We start from the raw sequence: 22,106 nt of genomic DNA, 5'->3' as shown, positions 1-22,106 counted from the left end.
AATTAATGGAAAGAATGCATAGAAAATAATCTCATCTAGTTTTAAATGCATTAACAATGAATATAGATATGCATTAAAATTGATATTTGATAAAGGTATTTTGCAGTGTCAAAGAATACATTATATGTAAATTATTTACAAAATTAAATTTAAAAAAAGTCAACAACAGCCTTTATTTTAGTTAGTTTTGTAGAAGTAGTCTGTTCTAGTTTAATTCTGATTAGTAGCTGTTATATAGATGTAAGCTATTTCATGGGACCAGACACATGCACAAATATAGGTTCGTCTATATTCTTAATCTGGTATTCACAATCTAATACTATCTAGTATCTGAGACCTTGTATCATGTCGAGTGTCATGCAATATGGATTTTGTATTTGTTTGGTTATTCACGTAAACAATCTTAAGCAGAATAGAGTCGCCTTTGCCAATAGTGCTTTCTGACAAGTACTATTCTATGTAATCTGAGAAGTGGAATCAAATAATTTTTGATTTTTAAATGTGGGATATGTTCGGAATGGAAGATGGTGTGATTTATTTAATTTTGGAATGTAGTCTTACAGAGAATTTTGATTTGTGATTAAATAAGGATTTAACTGCTAGTGCAGTGGAAGGGAATTGGAAGTTTAGAAGAATAATAATCTTTGTTAGTAAATCTGAACATTTACTCATGTTCAGTGAAGGCTTTATTTCTGGAAAATCTTCAAAATGTGTTTTCTGTTTATGGAAAGGTTCAGACTGAGCAGATTCAAGCATGAAACAATTGTTTTCCGAAAGATGCACTTGTCAGAAATTAAGAGCTCTTCAACTTTTACACAGCCAACATACCATGTGCAATCATCTCTGGATGTTTTCATTTAAGAAAATAAAGTTGACCTTGTTTTCACCAATTGTAATGCCATCTAAGACAAAAGTAATGGTGTTATGTTGTGGCCCCTTGAAGTCTTAACATTTTTGGTTTGTTATAGTGTGAGTTTGATCACTTCTCACAACCCTTACTCTGTAACTGAATGGTCAGGAATTGTCATTACATTTACCTGTACCAGGAAAAGATATTGAAGTATCTCAATTTGTGAAAACATATTACTATCTTTTCTATTTAATTTTGCGAGTGAATGAACTTTGTGATATTGTCTGTGCAATATGAATTTTAAAACTTACTGTCACATAAGAAGTCATTACTGATGAGTAAAATGTACAGATGGAATATTGATATATAGGATTCTGTTGTTTTTGGATGAATCCAAATTTAATTTGTGCAGATTGATGGGAAAATCTTGTGTTAATTAGGTGTAGAAAAGATTTTTATAACCAGGATCGCTTTGTGACAAAGTTTCTGACTAGTTGGATGACATGTGGATGCACATCCAGTAAAATAGTGATGGACTACACTTTATAAATGAGTCTGTGAACGTAGAATGTACAAAAATCTGTCAAGTTGATTCAACAATTGAGGAACAATTTTATGGTACAAAATCCTGTAATACCTATCCAAAAACTCTTTCTGAGTTTGCAGATAATTTTTAATGGAACAAACATTTTTGGCTGCTGTTTATCCATTGTCTTCAGGTTTTAATGGTAAAACCCAAAGACAACGGATTAAAAATTAATAAAAGTATCTGCCAGATCAAAGAGGATTATTGGCTGAATTCAGTTGTTTACTTTCATGTTGTATGAAACTCTGCACTTTCTGGGACAATGCTGTACTGTTTAATGAAATTAGGATGATGAGTAAAATATAATGTGTCCTTTTTCAATGGTTTGTTAGCATTGTTGTCACACAAACTGATACACTCAATATAGTTTAATAGTACTGGTGATGCTGTGTTGTGAAATAAACTTAAGCTCAATGTAGTGTTATGTTTAAAAAATTTAATTTTTTGGTTTATACTCCTTGATTTCTCTCTGTATTACACATATTGTTACTACATATTGTGATTACAGTTTAATTATGCTAATTTGGAATCTCTTGAACACTTTTTGGTATGTACTACAGGTGATGAAATTTTCACGCCCACTACTATATGTAATTATTCAAATTTTTATTAAGTAATTAATTGATCAATTTAGAAATATTTGGAACAGAATCTTAGTTTGGAGCAGAACTCCAAATCTCGACCCTTCAATAGGCAGATAAGTTCTAGTTTAGTGCCAAATTTTTTGGTAATTTATGACAAATACAGCTGTAATTTGATTATGAGTAAATGTAATTATTAATTTATTAACTCTTTCTAATTGCAAGAGTATTAAATTTTTCTGTTTTTCTGTGTGTACAAAATTTTTTTCATAGCTTGACTTTTCCCTTGTGGTGCATGGGTGTATCCAGGCTAATGGTTTTGTATGACCATATAAACAAGATTATTATAAACTGTACAAAATTCATTTGTGAAATGCAATATATTCAAATTTTAGTTTTCCTGGGAGGGAAAGTTGTTTGTGCTGGTTAAATTTCCATATTTTAGCACTTACATTTAGAATAGTGAAATTTGATGCGCAACTTATTCAGTTCATTAAATTTATTTTGAAAATCTTAAGTGACATTAATGCTTGGAATGGTCGTTCAACTAAAATAATTCGTTTCCCTTGCCACTTTCTAAAAGTTTGATTTTTGTATAAAAATTATTATTTTTGTCATTTGTGCTTAATACACAAAACAAAAGAGTTAACAATTGTAAGAATTAACTTAAGAAAATTTGATTAAAAAAACTTTGGATTTGTAGTGTTGAACTGTATGTTGCCAACTTTCGTTGACCCCTCTTTCACATATTAAATAGCTACGACACAAATTGGGAATACGTCTGGTTTTTGAGAGTTACAATCTGTTTGTTGGGAAACATGGAATTTAATTATGAATAAAACAGTTTCTAGAAAGAAACATTTGCTATTGTTTCACATCAAATGTATTTAACATTTTATTAAGTTTCAATTAGTTTTTACCTTGTTTCATTATCAAGTGAAAAAAATGATTAATTTAATTTGTCTAATATGAAATTTTGGGGACTAGTAATAATAATATGGGTTTAAAATTGATTTTAAATATTAACATGCTTTTATGATATAATTGTTTCTTTGGAAATGGTTAAGTGAACCGTCATAAGCTCATTGTCATAGATTGAGATTAGGATCTTGGAAATATAGGTTTTGCTATATAAAACTATGCAGAGGTGAATAAGAAAAGATTATGGCTCTCTGTAGTCATAATAGAAATTTTTGGTTATAAATGTGAGGCTTGTAAAATGGAAATTTACTAGAAATCTAAGAGTTTTTCTGTAATTATTGCATGGAAATTTGTATTAAAGCTGTAAGATTTTGTAGAAAACTTAAAATGCCGATTGTCACAGCATTTTTTAATCTAGTGGTTGTTGGTTGATATTTAACTGCAAAAAATATTATCAATTGGTTTTAGAAAAATATTTATTTTCTAAATTTGGTTTTTACCATCTACACTACATAAAGTGAAATTTTCTAGTTCATTTTTTTTTTATTTTCTAAAATGTGATTACTGTTTACTTGTGTTTATATTTTACATATGCATACAATTCACAAAACTATCAGCACTTAATTTTTTGGATTTTTTTATATTTGCAGCAGCGCTGTGGTCTGAAACGAAAGTGTGACGAGCTAGACAATGCTCCTGCTGTTGCCCTACCATTGGTGGACTCACAACAGCAACCAATCAAAAGGTCGGACAATACTACAGCTACTCATCACCATCATCACACGAATCAGAGACATCATTCGCATCATCGGCATCATACGACTACTACTGTTACTAACAGTACAGCCACAAGTACAATTTCTATCAGTAAAACATTTACAACTGCCACAACAACTATCACCACGGCTCCCACAACGACAAAAACAAGCTCTTCGAGCAGTGAGGGAGATTATCAACTGGTACAGCATGAAGTGCTGTATTCTGCAACGAATCAGTACGAAGTACTGGAATTTCTCGGGAGAGGGACTTTTGGTCAGGTTTGTATTGTTTGTTGTTAACTTCGTCGATACTTTTGAAGGAGCAATGTCATTTTTAAAACTTAATATGTTTAATTTTAGGTGGTTAAATGCTGGAAGAAAGGGACCAATGAGATAGTGGCAATTAAAATCTTAAAAAACCACCCGTCGTACGCACGACAAGGTCAGATCGAAGTCAGTATTTTACATCGGCTTAGTCAAGAAAATGCAGATGAGGTGAGAAGACTTTCTTTTCAAATTGTTACAAAAAGTTTTGGTATTATCATTTTTGATCATTGAATATTTGTTTTCTAGCTCAACTTCGTACGTGCTTATGAGTGCTTCACTCATAAGAATCATACCTGTTTGGTATTTGAAATGCTGGAACAAAATCTTTACGACTTCTTGAAACAAAACAAATTTAGTCCTCTGCCTCTGAAATTCATCCGTCCAATCTTGCAACAAGTTTTAACAGCTCTCTTGAAGTTAAAGGTATTTTTATATTTGCCGATTTAATAAATTCCATTTGAAACTGTCGTATTAACTTACTTTCTTTTAAACAGCAACTTGGACTGATTCATGCAGATTTAAAACCAGAAAATATAATGTTGGTTGATCCAGGGAGACAACCTTTTCGAGTCAAAGTAATTGATTTCGGTTCGGCAAGCCATGTTTCAAAGGCCGTCTGTTCTACTTACTTGCAGTCTAGATACTACAGGTAATAGAAAAGTTTCATTTTGGAGATCAGTCTTATCGTTTATATGAATATTTGGGTTTAATGCATAATCTGTTTCTCAGGGCACCTGAAATAATTTTGGGACTTCCTTTTTGCGAAGCGATAGACATGTGGTCCCTCGGGTGTGTGATTGCAGAACTGTTTCTCGGATGGCCTCTCTATCCCGGTTCGTCTGAATACGATCAAGTAAGAACATTCGGAGTTTTTAAACAGACAATTGCAACCTAAATGTTACTATCACTAATGTTGCTTCTGTTTTATAGATTCGTTACATAAGTCAGACACAGGGTTTGCCGGCGGAACACATGCTGAATGCGGCCACTAAGACAACCAGATTTTTCTATCGAGAAACCGATAGCAATTATCCATTTTGGAGATTAAAGGTAAAATTGAAAATTACATTTCCAATTTGGAATTTTGGTAGTTGGAAACAAATTCATTTTAATGAAATATAAATAAAATTTTATTTTCAGACACCAGAAGAACATGAGGGAGAAACAAATATTAAATCAAAGGAAGCCAGAAAGTATATTTTTAATTGCTTAGATGATATGGCACAGGTAAAAATCAGTTGTAATTTAAAGTGATTAAATTTGTGTTTAAAATTTTTGTCATTATAGAGCAGGGGCAGATTCAGGGGGTGCGGTCGGTGCTTATCACTCTCTAAAATCAAAATTATAAGTAGAAAAGAGTTTTCCATAGTACAACTACAAATCTAAATTTGCAAACACCAGTTTTAATCTCATAGTGCATTGCAAACTGGCTTATAAGTTTTTCAGCAGGTATCACCCTAAACTTGCAAATTCTCTGAATAATTGTGACTTATTCTTAATGACTCTTGTCTTATTGCCTAAAGGTGTGCAAACGTGGGCTGACTGTTATACTACGTTCGCACACAATCCTCGACTAACTTCGATCTCGATTTACCTACAATCTGGATTGTGACTGTCGCTATTCAAACGTCGTGCCGTTCGCACAGGTAATTCGCTTGAGAATAACCCGGCTATTGTAAGCGATGATAAAACTGGCATAACTACTCGGTAAGTCACAAACACCAACACACAAAATGGAAGTTTTGATTAGAAATAAATACTTTTTCTTGCCATATATCTAATAATAGACAGATGTCATCGTCTCTCCAAACATCTTTTTTATTTCTTTGCCGATAGCCCGACACGTGTTCTGTAGCCATGTTGTATTTTCTCACGCGCGTGGGATTGTGGGATCTCTCTTATGACTGGATCTAGTTTCAAGAACTCTCTCCAGTCAATCGCGATTGAACGTCGTTTCAGTCGAGATTGAAACGGTCGAGGGTGTTCGCACCAAGGCATAGTCGCTGACCTTGGTCACAATCTAGATTGAAATGCTCGGTGCGAACGGGGTATTAGCCTGGCTAACTTCATCACTGATAATGTAGACTGCAATCGACCATTAGTTTACCAATGCATAGCTTGCACATAATCTAACTGCTGATTTAAAATGGTGACAAGTTATTGCTTTGATGTTTGAATGAAAGTATCAACAAAAGACATAAAGAAGTTGCTGCTTTATATGTAATTGAAAAAGACATTTTGCTTTTTTGTGGCATGGTTTTTCTGATAAAATGGTGTGTGTTTGCTAACAAACTTTGTCAAAATTGAACAAAGCAACTGTGATGTGAAAACAAAATAGTTAGTGTTGTCAGATCTGACACTAAAAATAGCACAAATTTTAATTTTTATTCTGTATTGTACATTTGAATTATAGTTTAAAAATTTATCAAAATAAATAAGCTTAAAATTCTTTGTGTAATATTTGCTATTTTCTTGTCCTGATACTAAAAATAATTGATATTCACACAAAGCACACCCCCCTAAATGAAATTCCTGGATCTGCCCATTTAGAGTGATGGTTATTATTAATATTTTAAAATTCTATATAGGTTAATGTCCCTACGGACCTTGAAGGAGGGGAACTTTTGGCCGAAAAGGCCGACAGAAGAGAATTTATAGATTTATTGAAACGTATGTTAACTTTGGACCAAGAACGAAGAATAACTCCGGGAGAAGCTTTAAATCATAACTTTGTCACACTTAGTCATCTAGTGGAGTATGCTCATTGTAACAAGTAAGCTGATTTGAAATATTTCTAATAATAAAATGGATTTTAGGTTTATAATAACTTTTTAAATTTTTTTTAGTGTTAAAGCATCTGTACAGATGATGGAAGTGTGTAGACGTAGTAGACATAATTATGATCATAATGGTAACCAAATGTCTCTTGTCAGTAATTTTACTTCTTCGTCTGGAAATGTTGCTCTCACCTTCAACAATCAGCTAGGAAATCTGCCAAATCAGGTATGTTTAACACTTGGTTAATATATAGGTAAATCATGGCAAAAGTTTTTAAGTGAAATTGCAATTTTTTTTTTCTGTTTACAGTATCAGTTACAGCCAACTAGTTTTTATCAGACTGCTCATCAAGTTGCTGCTCCACAGAGAGTAAATTTGCCTCAGCAGCAATCTCAGGCCAGGGTTAATGGGGTTCATGCCGTTGCTGGAAATCAGTATACGGCAGCCGTAGCGAGAGCTACGGATCCATTCCAACACGTAGCTCAATCTATGTGTGTATCTTCGATTCTTTGCCCACCATATCAAGGTTTGATTTAATTTTTTAAGTTGAAACAAATTACAAAATCTGTCTGATCAGATTATTAATTGGGAGTTTTGGTTTTAGGACTGAATTCTCCTGCAAAACATGTCGTACCTGTTGTGGCACAAGCTGCACAACCTCAGGCACTCCAAATTCAATCATCTTTATTAACTCAGGTGATAATCTACGGCAATTATGATGTTGTTATTTTGCATTATGATTTTAAAAGACACAATGCAATGGTGTTAAAATTTGAATTTATACTCTATTGTAGGTTGGGACACAACAGTATGTTCCAGTGTCTGTTGTTGAACAGAATGGAAGGCAAATGCTATTAACTGTAAGTAACATAACTTAAAATTAATTTATTAAAAATTAAAGGTAAATATGTGATGGTTTGTTATTTATATTATAACAGAATGCTGTTCAGTCTAGTTGGCCACCAAACAGACAAATGTTTCTTCCATCTTGGCAACAGATACCTACCCAAAGAGCCATTCAACAGCCAATCTTGCCTGATTCAGAACCGTGGAGTAGACCTTTGGTTTTGGAGAGAGCTCTGCTTCCGGATCAGCCTGCAGTTATTCCAGTGGTGAGTGTTATTAATCTGTTATTTTGTACTTACAAAACAGAGCTTTCACAAAAATTGTATTTAATTGCTAGTGCTGTGAATTGTTTATGTGGATAATTTATTGGTAAAATATTCGAAATAATTTTTGACGGATATTAATGCCTTTAAATGTTAATTAGCAAATAAAGTTATCAATATGAAAATTTTTAACCTAGGAATTACATGATACTGCTGCAGTTTATGATCGTAGTAACCAACTAAATCCACTGCTTTCTCAACAGTCGACATCACTTGCTCCGGGTTTGCAACAACCTTGGAGTGTTGTAGCCGCCAATCCTGCTCACTGTGCCGTTCCGCCAAGTGGTCAACAACATCGTCAGCAGCAGATGGGTTTGTCGTCTAAAAGACAGACTAGGATGAGGTTAGTGAGAAAAGCAATTGCTACCGAAAACATTGATTTGTACAAACTTAATCGATTGTATTTAATGTTCAGATCACAAAAGGAGAAGGAAAGTAACAGTATTCATTTGTCACCGGTTAAGAAACGAGTGAAGGAAAACACGCCACCAAAATGGGATATTCCCTCTCAGAACATTGTCACTTCGACAACTCAAAGCCAAAATTCTGTAGTAAATCCAAGTAGCCTGTTAATGTGTGCAGGCAGCCCATTATCAGGATCTAATATGCGATGGCATCCTCAGATAACTAAACACTCTAGGTAATTTATATGGATAAGAGAACATATTAATGTTTTTTATTAAAATAATTAATAAATAGTTTGAAATATATCTTGAGTATGTGCTAAATGCTTGATTAAATTAAATTTTGTTTTCATAGAACAAAGACGGTTGTGTTAACTCCAGATCATGAACAGCAGCGACGAACAATTGTCATCTGTGATACACCTAGTCCTGCTATCAGCGTCATAACCATCAGTTCGGACTCTGAAGAAGAAAGTGAAACACTATGGTATTAAAATTACAATAGGAAATTTTTAAAATTAATTTTGTAATATTTTAATTAAAAGTATATCATTTTCAGCTGTAAAGGTAAAGGATGCACTTCGTGTATAAACAAGAAAAATGACAAAACATCCAGTCATACAAAAAATGGAACTACAGCAACAACATGCGCAAGCGTTCTTCCTCTCACTCCAGATGGTGACGGAGGAACATATGTGGTACATTCGACATCTCAGAAAGGTAAGAATTTGTGTGCTGATAATTTTTGATTTTGAGCATGTGTTTAATTTCATTGACAAGGTGATCTTATTCTAAATATTCTATAAAATGTTAGAAAGATATTTATTATTAATTCAGAAATATGTACAAAAAAAATACTAATTTCAATAGTGTAAAGATTAAGATGGAATGATCTTGAAAATATCAAAAAGTCCAACATTTTCTACTATTGTGCTTTTGCAATTGTCACATTCTTATGTTATTAACAGATGTGACTAGATCTGAATTCAGATAACACAAACTCTGAAAAACTGAAGCGTTGATATAATTAATTTTAATATGATCATCATAATTCAAATTTATTATCATCATCTTTTGATATCAAAATTATGCACAGATCATCTGAGAAGATTTCTGATCTAAAGCTAGGTTCATGTTCAAACTGCTAGTTCATTCCCTTTTGGTGACCATATGACCAGTTCATTAGAAGTTTGGAAAATATCTTGACTCTTGTCAAAGTTTGTTGTTCAATTAGACTTTTCACAAGTGGTGGTCAAAATCTTTCCAATAAATCACATTCTAACTCAGTTTGTGTGTGAAGCAAACAACATTAAGCTTTGATTATTATTTATTTCATTTTTCTGTATGACAGTGTGAACCTTGTTTAATATTCATACATACAATATTTTAGTCATTGTTACTTGGTAGGTGTCATTAATTACTTTTCAATAAAACTAACAACTATTACCAGCAGTGTCTGTTTATAATGTAATTAGTTTCCAGAGTTCAATTTTTTGTCTTGTATCATTTGTGAATCCAGACCAAGACATGGGTACAGTTCCTAATGATACCTGTAAGGAATATTAATGGATGGAATTCTTGGCAATATCTACATATAATAAGAAAAATAAGTTTTATACTTTTATTAGTGATTGCTTTCATCTATTTTAATGTTTTGCAAATGCTTTTAATTACTCATACATATAACAGAGTTATCAGGTTTGAAGTTTCCAAGAAACGAGTGACATTAAGTGATTATAAGTGATGCATGTTATCATTACCAACGATTATTGAACAAAATTTGCATCAGAAGAAGCGCTGTGGATTACAACATTGAGAAAACGAGCCGAAAGGACAGACAAAAGTGGACAATAATAATGACCAATGCAATCAAGACAAATGAATGGGATTCTTTTAAAATGACAAATTAAAGAAATTAGATAATTACGAAAAGAACACAACAATTTTAAGAAATTAAGAAATTTCTCATTTTGGCTAAGTTTCTCACTATTGAGAATTCACCCATAAACAGAATTTTTTTTTATAAAACTCTATATTCTATACCAAAAGTACATAAAAGCTAATAACTGTACAGAATCAAGCAACTTAAATTAAAAAAAATATTATATAAAAAAAATATATATATTAAAAAAAATTAAATATATATATATATATAATAAAAATTATGAATAATAATTAAAAAAAAAAAATATATATATAATATATATATATAATATAATAGTAACTACTATTTGGTTTTGGTAGATTGTATTAATGTTTAGTCAATGTAGTATGTTATTTTATTTTTACACTTATGTACTATTTACATTTTAATTTTTATTCTAATTAGTTTTTTGGTATTTTTGAATTTTATACGTGATGTTCCATTTATAATGTATTCCATTTTTGTATGTTCTAGCCTGATGATGGTCTATTGAATAGACCAAAAACGTTCGTTTTGTTTTTATTAAACTCCCTACAAATAGGGTGTTAGTTAATATTTTTTTAATGTTTTGCTGAGTACGATTTTGTTCAACATATATATTAAATTAAACCTTGGTTATTAGAATTCATCTCATTCAAAAAATGTTGTATTTTTCCATCATTTTTCCATAAAATAAATACGTCATCTATGTATCGTTTGTACAAAATAATTTCATCCTTAAAGGTTCTAATAATTGTCTGCTCCAACCTACGTATAACCAGAGTAACCTGGACATCAGGCTGCCCATGGGCACACCTTTCCATTGTTTATAAATCTTGCCATCAAAAATGAAAACTGAATGGTAACATATCAAGTCAGCCAGTAGTTTCATATCTTCAGGATAGGTTGTTACCCTTGGTAGGGTCTAACATGCAGAAGGTGTCTATCAAGGCTTGAAAACATGCATCTAGCTTTATTGACGGATATAGATTTTCAAAGTCCATGACCGAAGCAATCTCTTCATCTACTAAAGATACATTCTGGAGCTTGTTAACCACGTTTAGTGGGTTCTTTGTGACATATTAGTTATTTTCTATACGCTCCGACAGATATCTATGTAGGTTCTTTTTCAGTTTATACGTTGGTCCTTTACACTTTTCAACCACTGGTCTGATTTGTTTATTAGCCTTATGTGTTTTTGCGAATCTGAAGAGTCTAGGTATACTTGGGCCTGTTACACTGGTTCTTTTGAGAAATGGAAAGATTGCTGTGATGGGTGATTTCTCTAATTTTTTGACCTTCCTGTCCAATCTATCAAGTATAGCGTGATCCACCCTTTCACATTCCATTTTTTCTATATATTCTTCTAGAGTCTTGGTGTAACGTTGCTTATCCATTATTTCTAAATGCTTGCTTTTATCAGCTCGTGTTAATATTAACTTGTTGTCGGCCAACCACCATTTTGTGCACTTAATTTGTTTAACCTCTGCTTGCCTTGTTTTGTGGTTCATGCTCTTAAGGGCTGTTTTCCAACAAAAATAGTCTTTGTTTACTTCCTCCATGCCTCTGAGTCCTCTTTCAATTTCCACTATGGTGTTTTGCCAGTCTAGGGCATAATTGGGGCCTTTTTCTAGGATCCTTTTAATATCCAGTGGAATAAAGATCTGGTGCTGTAATATATATGGGACTGGCTTTTCCTTTTTAACCTTCTTTACTTGCTTGGCACATATCCAACTAAATTTTTTCTTATATTTTATTTTTAAATTAAGTTCCAGTTTATTTTATGGAAAAATGATGGAAAAATACATTTTTTGAATGAGATGAATTCTAATAACCATGGCTTAATGCTAAAACTGGATCAGCTTAGCACAACAGAGGTGCATTTTTTGGATATATATTAATTAATTATTTGAATGTAGTTTTGAATTTAAATAATTTCAGAGTCAAAAATGAAAAAAAATTCATGAACTATGTTGGTTAATTGACCTATTGGATCATTTTCTATACTATATTAAATGCAGCTTTCAGGTATTAATATTAAACTAGTCTTAAAAATGATGAACTTCTAAAGGGACGTAATCCTGATATTATTGATGAGATTTTATTCTGATATTACTCATAGCTAAATTTTGAAATTTTGTGAATGTTTATAACAAATGCTAAACGAATTTAATGACTTTCAGGAAACGGAACTGTAACTATTACTACAGCAACGTCCACGACTACTGGTAATGGAAGTCATAGAATAAATGGTTTTTCAAGGAAGCACGTGGTCAGCTGTGTAACGGTACCCGATTCTGATTCCGAAGGTCACTACAGTCCCGTGAGAGCACTTCCCAATTTTACAGCTAGCGTCATGGGAAAAGTAATTAAACCTGAGCCTCAGAAAGATGTGGTCACCAACAGGTAAGTAATGCAAGCTATAGTAGTTTTTGTAATAAAAAAGTTTATATTCAGTAACTAAATTTTTCTGGTACAGATTTTCAGATATACATAATTTCTTTTTACAGTATACCTGCTAATACCTCCCAAAAGAAAAGAATTTTAGTTAAAGCTCAGGCACAGTCACATTATACAAGTGTACCTACCAAACAAGAAGTTATTGATTCAGAAGAGCAAGAAGAACAGAATCAAGTTTTGGCAACACATCATCCAGTATGTAGTTGATGTTTAATAACAATACTTACTAGCCTGTTTTCAAAATCTCACTTGAATCATATTTTTGGTTTTTGTATTAAAGCAACTCTGTGCATTCGGTATTTGTCGATTGCCAAATAATTGCCTTTTGACAAATTATCTGCTGAAGCATTTATCACTCTGTGAGCACATACATACACTTGTGTGATTATTTGCCGAACGTTGATTTATTGTGGAATTACAAATGTTTGTCCTAGATTCAGAACAAAATATTGATGAGGGGTGGGAGATGCAATTAAGGAATGTGTGTTGAATGAAGTTGCAAGTCAGTTGTCTATACTACTACATATTGGCCAAATGTTTGCTCAATATTCAGCAAATACCAAACGTGTGGAGTTACCTTTAAACAATAAAATGTGATAAATTTTTTGGTTTTATTTTTATGGAAACTGATCATTTGTAAAGCTACCATTCTCTTTAGATATTATATAAGGAACAAAATTGAGTATATTTGTTATATGTCATATACTGGGTGATTGAATAGAAAGTTTACTTTTGGGGAAGTAATTTAATAATACTACGGGCTGGCCACACTCATTATTGTCCTACTAGTGTTACAAGAAACAGTTAAAATCTTGAACGTTTATTTACTTTGGACCCTTGGATAGTTTCAAATGCTCTGTTGGGTCCATATATAGTTAGTAAATGTGAGATTTAATTGTTCTTCCCGGTGTAAAACGGACAGTAGCGAGTGCAGTGGCTCACGGCATTGCTAAATTTACTTCTTCCAAGTAAATTTTTTCTTTAATCACTCTATTGAAAAACAGAATTTGTTATATATGTATTGTAATTATTCAACAGAAAACTTTAGCCATAACTGGTGGAAGTCAGTTGACAACAACTACAGTCAGTGGAGTGGGAAGAGGTAATCAATCTGTGCGGTTATCACCTATTCAGCACGTGGGTCAACCACTTTACCTTACCACGAGTCAACCAGATATGTACAGGTAAAGAAAAATAGTTTATTACAATATATAATGTGGTATTTTACTTCTTGTATAAATAAAACTTAAATGAAACAAATTCTTTGCATTTAGGTTTAGATTATTGTTAAATATCTGCTTCTAGTACAGTAATTTTAAGTCAGTAGGTTGATGGACTCCTCTTGTTTATGGTGTTTACTTAGTAAATTGTTTGGAGTTTTACAAATTGTGATTCAAATGAATATTTATTTAATCTAAAGCTTAAAAAATATGATTTTTTTTCCTATTCCATGGATAAGACCTTTTTTCTTACATTTGTTGCAAATTTGGCCAGATGGGTGAGGGGTGACACCAACATGTCTGAGATGGACTGTTTACAGATTAGCAGACTGTTTGTAGAATTGCCAAGATTGCCAGCATGAACTTGAACCCAGTCCCCAGAATTGTGGACCAATTCTTATATATATATATATATATATATATTTTGGCCATCCTTTAATATTTTGTAGTCGTAATTTATATGAAATAAATACAGGATGATTCAAAAGTCACAGAAATTTTAAAAATTACAGTAGAGCGTCATTTATCCAGAAGCCGATCAACCAAAAGCTTTCCAGACGGACTGTGTTGTGCTGAATCGAAAATTTTTGATACTAGATTAACTTTTAAAGTATTATTTTTTTCATTTTTATATTTTTCAATATATTTATTTTGTTTGTATAAAATAAAGAAATAATTTTTAATGATACGATAGTCACGATTATTATTATAAAAATTTTCGTTAGGTTTAAAATCGATGAAAATTCAACGCAAAGTGATATGCAACAGAGAAAAATTTCAACATGGGATAGGTTAATATATTTTATGTGTAACAGAAATTTTAGTACCAAAATAGTTACATTTTTTGCCATAGGTGGCACTTGATGATAAGATTACATAATTTCTGCAGTTGTATCTAGAGCTTACACTAAGAACATTTCAATTTTTTATTCTTATTTTAACAAATTACAAATGCTTTCAGTTTCCTATAGTGCCATCTATGGCAAGAAATGTAACTATTTTGGTACTAAAATTTTTATTACACATAACAAAAATCCCAATTATTTCTAAGCATTTCTGTGAAAACTGCATCATTTTACTGTAAATAGTTTGTGAGTTATTAATTTTAAAAAATTTCTGTGACTTGAATCACCCTGTATTATAGTTCATTGGCAAATTTTGCTGTTACATTTATATAAACATTAATATTTATGGGAGAACATGAAACAACAAGATAAGTTGCATTGTTGATCTCTAATTAATAACTCTTAAAATAATTTTCTCCAATATTTTTTTAATTCCAATTTAATCTGTTCTATTGTCAACTTACAGTGATAAAATTCAGATGTAAAAGTGAGCCACTAAACTTTTTGAATTTGGAATGTAGAAAAAATAATTCCAATCAGTTAAGGTAGATTGTTGTTTACATGAACAGATACTATGTTTATTATATCTGTAATATATTTATGTCAAATGTTGATTTTAGAATCACTTGTACATTACTGTATTTAACAATCAACATACATACAATGCATATTGGACTAGAGTCGGTATAAAGCAGACATGGGCAAATGTGGTTCTTTTTGAGTTACATGCGGCTCTCGCTGAAAGTGTCGATTTCTGTATTTTATTATTATTTTTATAATTTTGTGAAAATATGTTTATTAAAAAATTCAATATTTGTTTTATATTATATTTATATTATATAATAAAATTGTGTGCCTTACCATACTATCTGCCACGACAGTACAGAACTGCGGCTCCCATGCATTTTACAAAACCTACATTTTGGCTCCCACTGAACTCTTGCTTGCCCACCCCTGGTATAAAGAATTGATTGTTGACATTATCAAGTGGGGCATAGTGTAAATATGGCCGGCTGTGACTAATTGTGAATTTGCACATAGAAATGGATTGAGTTGGATATCATTGGATAGAGCTTTTTGTAATAAATCAAATTTTGTTTATTCTTTATGAAATTAAGTCAATAGAACAAAAATTATTGCAAATGTGAACAGAGTTTGAGATGTCAAGCACATTCTCACTTTTTTCTGAACATCTTTGAATCTTTTGTCAGAAATAATCTTTGTTTTACCAAGTGACTTGCATGTTGTGCTTTTGTCTTCTCATAGTGTTGGTTACTTCTGAAAGACAATATTTTTAATGTTGTCCCATAAGTAGTAATGCTCCAAGGCAGTGGTGATATTCAGCGGGTTCACACAGGTTTGCCCGAATCCATTGTTAAAATTTTCAGTTTTCTGAACCTTGTTAAACACATGGAACATTTCTCAGTGGGTTTGTTTTTTTTAAATATATTAAAATATATGTATTATACTCTGTAATACTACTAAACTAGGGTTTTATACCCCGTTTGCACCGAGCATTTCAATCTAGATTGTGAGCAAGGTTGGGACTACGTCTTAGTGCGATCTCTCTCGGCCATTTCAATCTCGACCGAAACGAGGTTTAATCGCAATCGATTCAAGAGAGTTCTTGAAACTAGATCCAGTCATAAGAGAGATCCCACAATCTCACGCGCGCGAGATAATACAAGATGGGGTGGAACACGTGTCGGGATATGGACAGCGAAAGAAAAAGGGTAATGTATCTCGAGAGATGATGACATCTGTCTATTATCAGCAGTGCCACTCTGGGTGAAAAATTTCTCTGCCTAAAAAAAAAGATCGACAGCAGTAATATACTATTGTTACCTGGTCTTCGCCCAGGGCTTTTTACGTTCCAAATATGCCACTGATTATTAGATATATCGCAAGAAAAAGTATTGTATTTATTTCTAGCTAAAACTTCCATTTCGTTTGTCGGTGATTGTCAGGGAAAAATTTTCTGCTAGCGAACCCCTTGTTAAATATTTCGAATATCACCACTGCTCCAAGGTATATGGAATATTTTGTTCTAGTGTTACAACAAATTTGAGGCCACAAACTTCTTTAAAGAGGGTTTGGAATTGCCACAATTGCCCAACATGTATGCACCAGACTATTACTTAGAAGATAAGATTAAAGATATTATTTATTATTTATACTTTCCAGTATTATAAGACATTAAAAAGCATTAGTTGAGTGTGCAAGTTGTTAGGCAAATCAAATTTTAAATCAATCAGTCTGCATTAGTGAATACACAAGCATTTTAGAGGTTATTGTTTGAATTGTGTCAATATTATTATTTTGCAGTTTTTTAGTGCTGTATTATTTAAACAATCTGTCTCAGACAAGTATGATGCTTTATATTATAGATTTAACATTTCAAATTTTATGTATAAAATATATGATAATTTTAATGATAGCAGTAACATGGACAATCAGTTTACAAGAAAATTAAATTGACTAATCTTGTGTTTTTACATTGCAGGGAATATTGTCGTCCGGCAGTGTATGTGGCCTCCAGTTTGGCCCAACCTACCTATTTGCCGACCAACCAGTCTCAAAAGTACGTTCTGGCTCCGGGACAGATATCGGCTGGAAATGCTGCTCCATTTGCAGCCAATCAGCTTCCAGCACCTCCACCCGCCCACCACCATCACACCACCAACCGACCGACCGTGGGTGCCACCGTGCCTTACGCTGCCACCCACACCGCTACCCATCCGCTGCCTGCTCACCTGCAGCCGGCAAGTGCTGCCTCCGCCACCGCCATCCTTCCCAACTCCACTGTTCCTCTGGCTTCTTTTCCAGCTGCTGCTGCCGCTCAGGCACCTCCGCCCTATGGATACAGCCTTAATCCGCTGAGTCCTCCCAAGTCGCAATACCAGCATCTCTACCAAATGTTCGGCGAGTAGGTGTTGACCCAAGATTGCCATCATTCTTCCGCATGCACCATTTCGTCCGGACTTCCGACACCCAAGCTCTTTCTCAGACCTTTTCTTTTGTGCCTCCGATGGATGGTTTTACTCCTTTTGTGTTTTGTCTCCCTTTCGGACAGTGAGGAGAGAGCGCTCTGCGCCCATCCCCATTTAATCCTGTCCAAGAGAGTAATTGGTCTCGGATTTCCGGCCCGGCGGAAGACTTGGCCGCTCCACCACCGTGGACCCTCGCCCAGAAGGAGAAGTTGACAGACTTGGGTTACGTCCAGAAAGATCGCCGTGAAGTTTTCCTTCCCAGAAGACTTTTACTAGGCCCGAGTTAAAAAAAAAATGGTAAGAGAAGCTTCAGCGCAGACCGGTCGAAGTCATGACTCTTGTTTTTTTAATCAGACATTTCAGTTTATCGGTTTTGTTTCCAAGGAAGCACCGACCCAGCATTTCTTCATGCATAAAATACTAAACGGGATGTTTGTTCATTTTTTTTTGTAATTTAGGGAAAAGTTCCATTGATTGTATATATCTATACATATATATATACATATATATATTATATATATTATATTATATTTGTAAATGTGAGATATATTATTGGTGGGAGATATAATGTGTAGATGGTATATGAACTTTAAAAGCAAAAAACGGATTTATTATTAGATGGTTCCACCTCGTTTCAACGTGGTAACAGGGTCTTTCCGGCGAGCCATGTGTCCCCTAGTCCAAAACAGGACAACTTTAGCTCGCACCCTGGTTAATTCATTACCGATATACCTCTACGTCATCTAGTTTGTTTGTAGTGAGTGAGTCAACGTGCAGTGATATTTTGGTACCTAAATGAATCCCAAACTTTCCTGCATACACTGGGAAAAATTTTGTGTTTGTGTATCGTCCCTTCATGTTTATCATCAAATTTAGAAAGTGAAGACAAATTCTAATTATATTTTAGTCATAATACTTAGCATCTCAGGTGTTTGCCCCTTTTTAATTCAGAGCTTTGTCATAATACATATTAAGTGCTTATAGGGTTTTTAATTCGACCCATATTATATATACATATAAATATATATAAAATTTATTCATAGTCATCCCATATATGATTAAAATCCCATATTTTCCCTTAAGGAAATTTGAAAAATAAAACGATGAATTGCTCGTATGTGTATACTTATGTCGTTCAGCTGGAAATTTTGCATAATTGTTTTATCAGCCTGGGATTTTTACATAAGTTATTATTATATTATATTATTATTATCTTTATTTTAAAATTAGTTGCCTTAATATTTAGATGTCAGGCTGAAATTTAAGTGCCTGTTAAACATTAACATGAAATTTAAATATATATATATATATACACACAAAATGTATATAGATCTTATATACAGGATGAAGAACCATTGTAAACATTATAACCTCGGACAATGATAGAAGAGACAAAGTTTAATTCAATTTATTATATTAATCACAATTAATTGGAGGAACTCAATTAGTGTTATCGGCCATTCTCCATTTTAATTCTAGATAAGTGTTTTCTACCAATTCTGTGCACGTCAGTGGGTTCTCCAGAATAATAGGGACGTTTTTTATGGAATTTTGTGTCTTGTATCGCCTCTCGAGATTATTATATTTACTCTCAGTTCGCAACACACAGACAATATAAATGTATAGACTCACATTATCTAGTGTTAATATGTAAACTGTTGTGGATAATCTGGTTTTAGGTACGAATTATAGAATTATGATTATCAATTTCTTTAGATTTAATATATTTGTGTGAATAGCATGCAAAGTTTTGATGTTTATTGATGTTATTTAACATTTTGTCGACATTCGTCTCCCTTAGAAAGCGAGCGTGGCTTCCTCGTCCCGCAAGACGTGCCTCTAGCATTTGGGACTCGGCCACCCCCCGACATCCCACGAGGACTGCGAATATCCCTTTGTGCCTTTGTACGTATGTGTGCCGTATGTACGCAGTAGTTTTGTGTCCTCTTGGACGCGACACACGGGAGTTAGTGTATTCGTGCACACACCCCACGTTTTATCACCCATCACTACAGATTAATAGACTTCGGCCAACAATTGAGCCGGCCAATTGCCACCATCCAGAAATTCGATTGTAAGAAGGGAGGAGAACAGTAAGAGGCCTCTGTGGCCTGCAGCATCTACGGGTGGAGGGGCTGCCTAACGTTCCACCGTGTCACTTTTTCTCTCGTGGTGGAGACACGACGTGCGTGCGGTCGAAATTGCTAATCAAATATCGTTAGTGTCCCTGGCTCCACCGGACCGGCGGATATTTCAACATATCGAACGGGAGACGACGACGCTAGAAAAATATATGTAAATGTGGGTAGAGTTCCTGTGTGTTATATCTTATATCTGTTGTTAAATATGTGCATTAATGTGGAACAATGCATTTTTTTCAAAAACTTAGTTTGTGGCGGTACAACCGGATTGTTACCGTAGGCGACTAGTTTAAAACACATGTCTGCGTAGGATTTATACTGCACTAACGTAAACTGCACCTCGGTGTCGTATCTCTTTCCTGCAAGAGAAACCCGGTGGGTCGTGCTTTCTTAATGCCTTTGCTGTGCCGAAAAACCCCACCTCCAGTAGGACTGTTTCCGATTAGCCGTCTACGGTATAAATTGTCTCTTTGCTCATTATCAAGTTGTCCAAACGGGAGATGACTTCCGTCTGTGTGTTGAGAGTGTGCCCGTACGAGTGTGTATGTCAGTGTTTTTACTAGCAGACCAGTTGTAAAATCCAAAAAATTACGCGGTATTGCACCGGCAGGCTCGAACCCCATGCCGGATCGCTCCGCACACATTCCTTTCTCAGCGGGAGGGGAGTGCCTTCGAAGTATGGCATACGTGCATCTTTTCCCCCCTCCTAGTTGGATTCGCACCTTTCACCCCGTAACGGAATGCTGTCGTGCCTGTTTGTGCAACCAAAATTTACTCCGAATGGGTGAAGTTATGGGAATAATTCTTACCTATACACAATTGCACATTTTTGTAGATAAAACGTGTTTTCTGTACAATTCTGTAGATAAGAAAATCAAATTTAAAAAAAACCACTGTAGATAGATATGTATTGTGATTCCGGGATGGTGCCACCTCTTCCGTTTAGTATCTCTCTCTGGCCCCCTCTCCCCATTTAGTGTCTTCGTCCTACAACCCAAACGGGTGGTTTTATCACATGCGCAGGGTCCAAACGGTCAAAGTTGGCACCAGCCCGGTGCATTTAAATTCTTTCTATACTAAAAAAATGATGTTCTAGCTGTGTACACATGGCGTACGTCATGTGCTGTGTCGATTTCTTTGATCTTTCTCACTCTAACGGTAGAATGGGACGTGTCAATGTTGGTAAGAATAATTAAACATTGTAGATTAATTATAATACTGTGCGTGTATGTGTGTCGCTTTACATTTGAATGGGAGAGCTCTCAAACTCTGAGAGGTACAAAAAATTTTCAAAATGAGCTTGGGTATTTCTGAATATCTTTGCAGATATATATATATGGTCAGCTTTGTTTATCGCCACTTTGTTAACATTGTCTGTGACACAAAAGGCAAAAATAAAAGTGGCTTTTGCATTGTAGTCTGGTTTTGTTCTTTATCACGTCCACCCTTCCACATTGGGGAAACAAGTCGTACCGAAACTGAAAATACAAGTTGCGATACACAGCGGATGAACAACTCCATGCTTATAATACTAAGCAACACCAAATGTCAGATACTTAACTCTACATTGTGACACCAATTGGAAGCTACTTTACACTGTTTCAAATAAATTTCCACAATAATCACAATCCTGATGACATATGCCAATGTAGTAAAAATAACTTTATTACTGTAGTGTTCATTATTTTGGCTTTCATAATTCCAAATGGCTTCGAAAGTGGCCGAAATTGGATTTAAAGTTGTAGTAAACATTGATAGATTACATTTCGGTGACGTTTCCCAGCATACAGTAAAATAACACAAACGCGCCATCTATCGTAAAAATAATGTACTTGGCTGTCGACGCCATCTATTGACAAATCTAAGCGTCGGTGATGCATAGTGAATTCCATTATACTTAGCTGTGTTGCCATCACAAAATTTCACTAATTATTTTTTGGTATTATAAAACGTATCGGCTCTGAACATAAAGTGTAAAGTTGAAATGCGAATTTTACTGCAGATTAAAAATATAACTTAACTATTCCGACCACCAGAGGGCCTCAGTTAAATTGCACGTAGGCCCTCTGGTAGTCAGGTCAAACTGCTCGCGTGGACGATTAGAACCGATTTTTGATAGGTTAAAGCTTAAATGTGTTATATTTTTTCCACACGAATAAATCAGTGCCGAAAA

At 33.9% G+C, this 22,106-nt stretch overlaps 1 protein-coding gene across 9 annotated transcripts in view; it reads left to right on the top strand.

The window, feature by feature from the left end:
- Hipk (Homeodomain interacting protein kinase) overlaps positions 1 to 21,350 on the top strand; it is a 71,663-nt gene extending 50,313 nt beyond the window's left edge. For 8 of the 9 annotated variants that reach the window (XM_067265333.1, XM_067265329.1, XM_067265331.1 and 5 more), the window contains 21 exons: positions 3,589 to 3,975; positions 4,057 to 4,191; positions 4,270 to 4,446; positions 4,518 to 4,672; positions 4,753 to 4,876; positions 4,954 to 5,073; positions 5,164 to 5,250; positions 6,612 to 6,796; positions 6,870 to 7,026; positions 7,111 to 7,327; positions 7,406 to 7,497; positions 7,596 to 7,661; positions 7,740 to 7,913; positions 8,108 to 8,313; positions 8,386 to 8,610; positions 8,730 to 8,861; positions 8,934 to 9,094; positions 12,461 to 12,683; positions 12,788 to 12,932; positions 13,776 to 13,921; positions 17,306 to 21,350. In XM_067265333.1, coding sequence (XP_067121434.1) covers positions 3,589 to 3,975; positions 4,057 to 4,191; positions 4,270 to 4,446; positions 4,518 to 4,672; positions 4,753 to 4,876; positions 4,954 to 5,073; positions 5,164 to 5,250; positions 6,612 to 6,796; positions 6,870 to 7,026; positions 7,111 to 7,327; positions 7,406 to 7,497; positions 7,596 to 7,661; positions 7,740 to 7,913; positions 8,108 to 8,313; positions 8,386 to 8,610; positions 8,730 to 8,861; positions 8,934 to 9,094; positions 12,461 to 12,683; positions 12,788 to 12,932; positions 13,776 to 13,921; positions 17,306 to 17,732 — 3,741 coding nt within the window. In that variant the 3' untranslated portion in view covers positions 17,733 to 21,350. The remainder of the gene's footprint in view (positions 1 to 3,588; positions 3,976 to 4,056; positions 4,192 to 4,269; positions 4,447 to 4,517; positions 4,673 to 4,752; positions 4,877 to 4,953; positions 5,074 to 5,163; positions 5,251 to 6,611; positions 6,797 to 6,869; positions 7,027 to 7,110; positions 7,328 to 7,405; positions 7,498 to 7,595; positions 7,662 to 7,739; positions 7,914 to 8,107; positions 8,314 to 8,385; positions 8,611 to 8,729; positions 8,862 to 8,933; positions 9,095 to 12,460; positions 12,684 to 12,787; positions 12,933 to 13,775; positions 13,922 to 17,305) is intronic. The other variant, XM_067265325.1, reaches the window with a different exon arrangement.
- Positions 21,351 to 22,106: the final 756 nt, after the last annotated feature.

This window comes from Centruroides vittatus, unplaced genomic scaffold, assembly GCF_030686945.1.
Source record: "Centruroides vittatus isolate TY-2023 unplaced genomic scaffold, ASM3068694v2 contig_221, whole genome shotgun sequence".
Classification (NCBI taxonomy): Eukaryota; Metazoa; Arthropoda; class Arachnida; order Scorpiones; family Buthidae; genus Centruroides; species Centruroides vittatus.
Note: the sequence above shows the minus strand (reverse complement) of the source record. Positions and strands in the feature narration are given on the sequence as shown.